Source organism: Octopus bimaculoides, chromosome 13 (assembly GCF_046866305.1).
Source record: "Octopus bimaculoides isolate indiv1 chromosome 13, ASM4686630v1, whole genome shotgun sequence".
Taxonomy (NCBI): domain Eukaryota; kingdom Metazoa; phylum Mollusca; class Cephalopoda; order Octopoda; family Octopodidae; genus Octopus; species Octopus bimaculoides.
Genome location: NC_142940.1, coordinates 33,207,853 through 33,213,852, shown reverse-complemented (window position 1 = coordinate 33,213,852; position 6,000 = coordinate 33,207,853). Strand labels below are relative to the sequence as shown.

Below are 6,000 nucleotides of genomic sequence, written 5' to 3'. Positions count from 1 at the left end.
ACAACAAATAGTGAAATACTGCAGCATTGCCAAGGTTGGTTTTGGGTTTGAAATGTGTCATGTTACAAGGATTCTGCAGAAGATATTACAAGGAAGAGGTGCTAAACTTCTCAAGGAAGGAGAAAATTATGAAGAGTAAGATTACGAAAATGACCTAAATTAGAATCAAAATCACTTTGCAAACATAACTTTCCAGAAGTTTATTACTGTCCCACAGCAACGATACTACAATACAATACATGAATTTATTAATCAAATAATTTTTTTCTTTTTTATCTAGGGTGGCAGGAAATTAAAAATTACTCGTACATTCCGAGACGAATCAGGAAAGGAGTTTACTCGATCTGAAATTGTCCGCAAACCAGCTGTGATAGACACTTATGTGAGGATAAGACAAACAAAGGATCCTGCATTTATGTTAGTGGATTAATCTTTACCTTCTTTCTTTCATCATTTCTGAATCTGTTCAGTCAATATATACCTTAATATATACCTTACTAGAGAGAGAAATAACTGAAATAATGGTATGAAAAGTTCTTGATGTAGTTTGTAGTTGTTGTTTAGCCTCTGGTCAGCTCACTCTGAGTTAATCTATGAACAAAAGTAATTCAAACATGATAATTTTGCACTTGGCCTATGCATAGTGAGAATGTCATTGATAGTTTAAGTCGCCTTATTGATGTCACATGAATACTTTGCAGATACAAGGAAGGCTCTGTGTGGTCATTGGACTGGTTTGATAATCATCATTGACATCATTTGAAAGTGGACACTAAATGATGATGATGGTGGTGGTGGTGGTGGTGGTGCCACTGTTGCTGCTACTAATGCTGTTGTTGTTGTCATCGTCTAGCAAGTCCAGCAACCACATAGAGGTCCCCTTGTGTGTGTGAGGAGTAATTATGTTATGTCAATGAGTCTACTTAAACTCTCAAAAGCTTTTCAAGGATCAGTGCTTAGCTGTGGTTTAACACTGTTAACTAAATGAAAAGATGATTCTTTCTTTGGATAAGATACCAATGTGGTGGTGGTGGTCAGGGGCAGGTCGATAGCAGGTTGCCTTCTCCAAAGAGGACCTGTTAGAGGGAACAACTGGAGTAATGAGGCAATGTAGAATTAAAGTGGACTAGCCTCTTGAAAACACATCAAAATACCTGCCTTAGGTTTGAACTCAGGATCTACTTACTCTTGTGTGGAAGAACTTTTCCTATTCTTGGGCAGTAGGTTGAATCCATCACCTGGTTTACTTTTAATGGGTTACTTTTAATTTTGTTGCAAGTATTCGAGACATGTCTCTGGTTTGAGGAGAACTTCACTTCCTTTCACAAGTTTCAGAAGTCCTGAAAATAATAAAGGATCATATGTGGGGTGGAGGTTATATTTCCTCTTCTGATTAACACATGTAAAATAACAAAAACAAAACTATCTAAATGTCCTGAGATATATAGAATTAACCCAAATACCTGCAGTGTTATACTCATGATCTATCAGCTGGTAGCTCAATGCTGTGTCCATGGAAAATATTTCAGTTCTGCTAGTGATGCAGTGGCTTCAAACTCAGAACATGAAAAGCTAAATACCACTATGTTGAAGCTAAATACCATGTTGCAGGGGTTGTTTAGACTTTAGGGCAGCTCTGATGCTTTGATGGAGCAGGCATCTAAACAAAGGTTAGGGTTCAAGACAGTACCAACCTATTTCTCTTTTTTTTTGCATATCTAAGATTTCATTTGTGTCCTTTCTTTTTTCTTAATAAGGTAAACTGATTTGAGGGAAATTTAACTATTATTTATGTAATATAAATATTGTTACTACTATTTTCTCTCTCCCTCCTCCCCCTCTCTCTTTATCTTGCTTTCACTCTGTATGGTACTGCATAATTATACATGTATTTTCATATTCTTTCTGTGTATTATTATTTCCAGTAAGCAATTTGCTACCCTTGATGATCAGGTGAAGGAAGAGATGAAGAAAGAACGAAGAAGGTCGGTTGTTTACTTTCCCTGCTTCGATTAAAATTCATCACAACTTCACACATGCACACATACACACGTACACCTGCACACACAATATAAATATATCTATGCACACACACACACACATATATGTAATCATATGTATATATATATATATATATATATATATATATATATATATACCCTTAGTAATTGCACGGTGATTGCCATAAGCTTTGAGCTTATATAAATACCATTATTATTATTGATAGGATTGTAAAACACGGCGCCATATAACAAAACCATTCGCACTGAAAGCATATATATATATATATCTTACTAGCTGTTTTTCCCGGTTTCACTCAGGCAGTGTGGTGGATTTTGCGGGTCGATATTGTAAAACTAACTTCATGTGTGTACCCATAGCCCCATGTAGTCATGGAACCTTATTTATGGTATAACCTCACCTTAAAAGAAAAATATATGGTAGCGCGGTTGTTGTATTGGCGACACAAGAATGTTAATCGAAACTGTTCAAGATCAATCATAGGTTGGACATTCATGTACACTGATTAGAATTGTGAATTTCAATTACTGAAAACGCGTTCCTGGATGGATACAATTGTGTAGAGTCCGTTTGTCTCAATATGGAAAAGCTGTTTGAATGTCGACGTTTGAAGACATTTGTAACTGAAGTAAAAAAAAACATAGTAATTAGAAAGAGCGTAAGCTATAGCTTTTTTTTTTTAATGCACAAAAAATTGAAATTATTTTTTTTCTGTGCCTCTGATTAAAATTTTCGAAAAACAAACCCAGCCACATTACTTGGAAAAAAATAATCTTTATTGTGCTGGTTTTTCGTAAAATTGAATGGGATATTCCTATCTTAAAAAGTAATAATCGATTATCTCGGTAACCATGGGAGTTGGAGGGCAATAAAAATCTCCTGAACATGAGCGGACCATGCTGCCGCTCTGTGCTGAATTTCACGCGATTCCACTGCACCGTTCTCGAGTGAATCTGCCGACACTCAATCAATCAATCAATCAATCAAGCAATCAAGAACACTGCAATTTATAGTATAGATAAATGGTTTTGTCAGCACTATTTACTTTTTACAGCTAAACACATTAAACAGTTTAACTGGTTTATATTTTTCATGTATTCATCATACAGCTTTTTATTGTGTCTAGTAACATATTTATTGTATAATATGTAGAGGAAGATGGATGACAGCCAAGGAATTTATTATTACTAATCTGTTACCTATTTATAAAATGTTTATTTATCATGTTTTCCGCTGTTCATTTGTTTTGCAGAATACAAGAACAATTGCGAAGAATCAAGCGTAACCAAGAGAAAGAAAAAGTTGCACCAATTAAGAAAAAGAAAAAGAAAGAGACTCCTCTACTAAAGGTAGGTAAATTATAGGTAAATTGTTAAATAGGGACTCGTCATAGGGTAGGAGGGAAATTGTCTACAGGGCAACCCCATCTAATTAACCATTTCAACTAGGTGATAGCGCTATCTAAGGGTTACTTCATATTAATCTTCTAACCAGGGACTGGTATTAGCTTATTTCAAAATAATTATTTCTAAATTTCTAGCGTCAAGTTGTCTTTCATCCATCTGGGGCTGATAAAATACTGAGGTTGATTTGATTAAGTAGAAACTTTCATTCACCCCAAACTGGTGGCCTTAGTTCTAATAAGGCCACCGGTTTGGTGGGATGATTATAGTTAATTAAATCAATGTCAGTAATTAACAAACACTATATTTTATTGAACTCAGAAAAATGAAAGTTAAAGTCGACTTAGGTGAGATTTGAACTTACAACATAAAGGGATGTTACTAGATACTCTAAGGTTGCCTGATGCTCAAATGGCACCACCCTCAAAATATTGATTTCAAATTTTGGCACAAGTCCAACAATTTTTGGGGAGTTGGTATGTTGATGACACCAACACCAGTCTTTAACTTATTTTATTGACCCTGAAAGGACAAAAGGCAGAGTCAGCTTCAGCAGAATTTGAATTCAAAATGTGAAAATGGACAAAATGCCACTAAGCATTTTGCCTGTTATCCTCAAAAATATTAACAAATGATTTCTTTATATTAGTTTGCATTATGTTAGTTTACATATGTTAGTTTGCTTTTGGTAAATACAGGACTGTTGAAAGAAATGGATACCTTTTCCTTTCTTGATTTATAGATTTCAGTTATAGAAGTTTGTTTTAAATAACTTCTCAGTTGTCCCTTCCTTATACAAGTCTTTTATTATTAGTGTTTAATAATTCTCTCCATCTTACCCACCAAATAATTTCTGTATTTATTATTTTAATGAAAATCCACTGCTTGTAAATAAATTAATTATATATTTGTGTAAACCTGAAATGTGCACCCACCTTTCTCCACATCTGAAAATTTGGTCCTTCTGACCCTTTTGCAGGTCTTTAAACTTTTTCAAATTCAGAATTATTGGAGTAGTTGGATACTCGTGTCATCCTATATTACAGAAAATGATCTTTGGCCAGGTACTACATATCTTCTATATATGCTTACTATATTTGCTTTTTATTTTAGTTAAAATGTGGTGCTTGTGGTCAGATTGGTCATATGCGTACAAACAAAGAATGCCCCCTGTATCAAAAAGTTGGGCCCTCAGCCCCTGTACAGGTTGCTATGACTGAAGAACAGGAAGAAGAAGAAGAAAAGAACCTACTTTCTGACCACGATCTTATTAATGTAGAAGGGACAAAGATCGTCATCTCAAAGAATCTTGTTGAGCAGTGAGTATCCATAATTAACTGTTTATTATGAGTCATAATTAGAAGAAGTATCCAGATTTAACTGTTATAATTAGTATCTTAATTAAAAATAGCATCCATAATTAGCATTTTCTAATCACTGTTTTAATTAAATACAGCATCTAGATTTAATTGTTGCAATTACTGTCTTAATTAGAAATAATGTCAATAATTGACTGTTATAATTAGTGTTTTAATTAGAAGCAGTATCCAAAATTAATGTCCACTTCAGTAGGTTTGCAGTGTAATTTCCACCATGTTTCAGTATGGTTTTATATTCCTGCAAGTTTTTATAGAATACTGTTTTTTTTTTTTACTATTGTGTCTAGTTTTCAATAATTATTGAGTTGCTTAACACCTTTCTAGAGAATATGTCTGTCTAGGGCTTCATATCTAGCCAATATAATCTTTAACAGAAAGTTTTATACCATTCGTTTCCTGTATACTGATCATGCCTATAGTCAGTGTATAGAAAAGGAATAGGTAGGAATTCAGTATGATGCACCCAGTATAAAATAGGGTGCACAAGAGATGCAGTATCACTAGAGGCAGGCTGATTGAGAAAGTCTTTGCATGTTGCATATGTTTGAGTACTTAGTGGTTAGAGAAGTCATGAAATGTATATTTTCAAATACATAAAGGGCTCCTTGAAAGTAGATAATAACACCTGTTGCTGAAGTAACTTAGATAGAAGTGAAGGAGTTCTGTAATGAAGATGTGTAATTTGCAATCAGTGCTTCTGTTTAATACCCATGTTTCAGAAACCTGCCCCCACCCGTAATCAACTGGTACTTATTTTATTGACCCTGAAAAGATGAAAGGGAAAGTCGACCTTGATGGAATTTGAACTCAGAATGTAAAGAAGGATGAAATGCTGCTAAGCATTTTGCCTGACATGCTTATGATTCTACTGGCTCACCGCTTTAATCCTTGATGTTATTAAAACCAATTAAACTTTGGTCTTCTTCTCAAATGTTTGTCATTTATCTCTCCTTCTAGAAATAGACTTTATACATCTTGTGCTCTTACTATGTGATCTCAGTATTCTAGCTTCCATTTTTTTAAGAGTTGAGAGTGATGATCGTTTTCTGTTAAAAAACATCTGGAGAGATGCCATTACCAGATTGTTATGGTTATTCTCAAAATAACCACATTGGAAATTGAAAGAAAGAATATTGGTAATTTAGGGACTAAGGAGATTATTCTAATTAATAAGTACTTCTATCAATCGTAGACAA

At 34.2% G+C, this 6,000-nt stretch overlaps 1 protein-coding gene across 4 annotated transcripts in view; it reads left to right on the top strand.

The window, feature by feature from the left end:
* The window catches only part of LOC106877877 (transcription initiation factor TFIID subunit 1-like), a 91,776-nt gene that overhangs the window by 48,412 nt on the left and 37,364 nt on the right, over positions 1 to 6,000 (top strand). For all 4 annotated transcript variants that reach the window (XM_089361623.1, XM_014926919.3, XM_014926917.3 and 1 more), the window contains 4 exons: positions 281 to 417; positions 1,926 to 1,985; positions 3,275 to 3,371; positions 4,539 to 4,744. In XM_089361623.1, the coding sequence (XP_089217749.1) occupies positions 281 to 417; positions 1,926 to 1,985; positions 3,275 to 3,371; positions 4,539 to 4,744 (500 nt within the window). The remainder of the gene's footprint in view (positions 1 to 280; positions 418 to 1,925; positions 1,986 to 3,274; positions 3,372 to 4,538; positions 4,745 to 6,000) is intronic.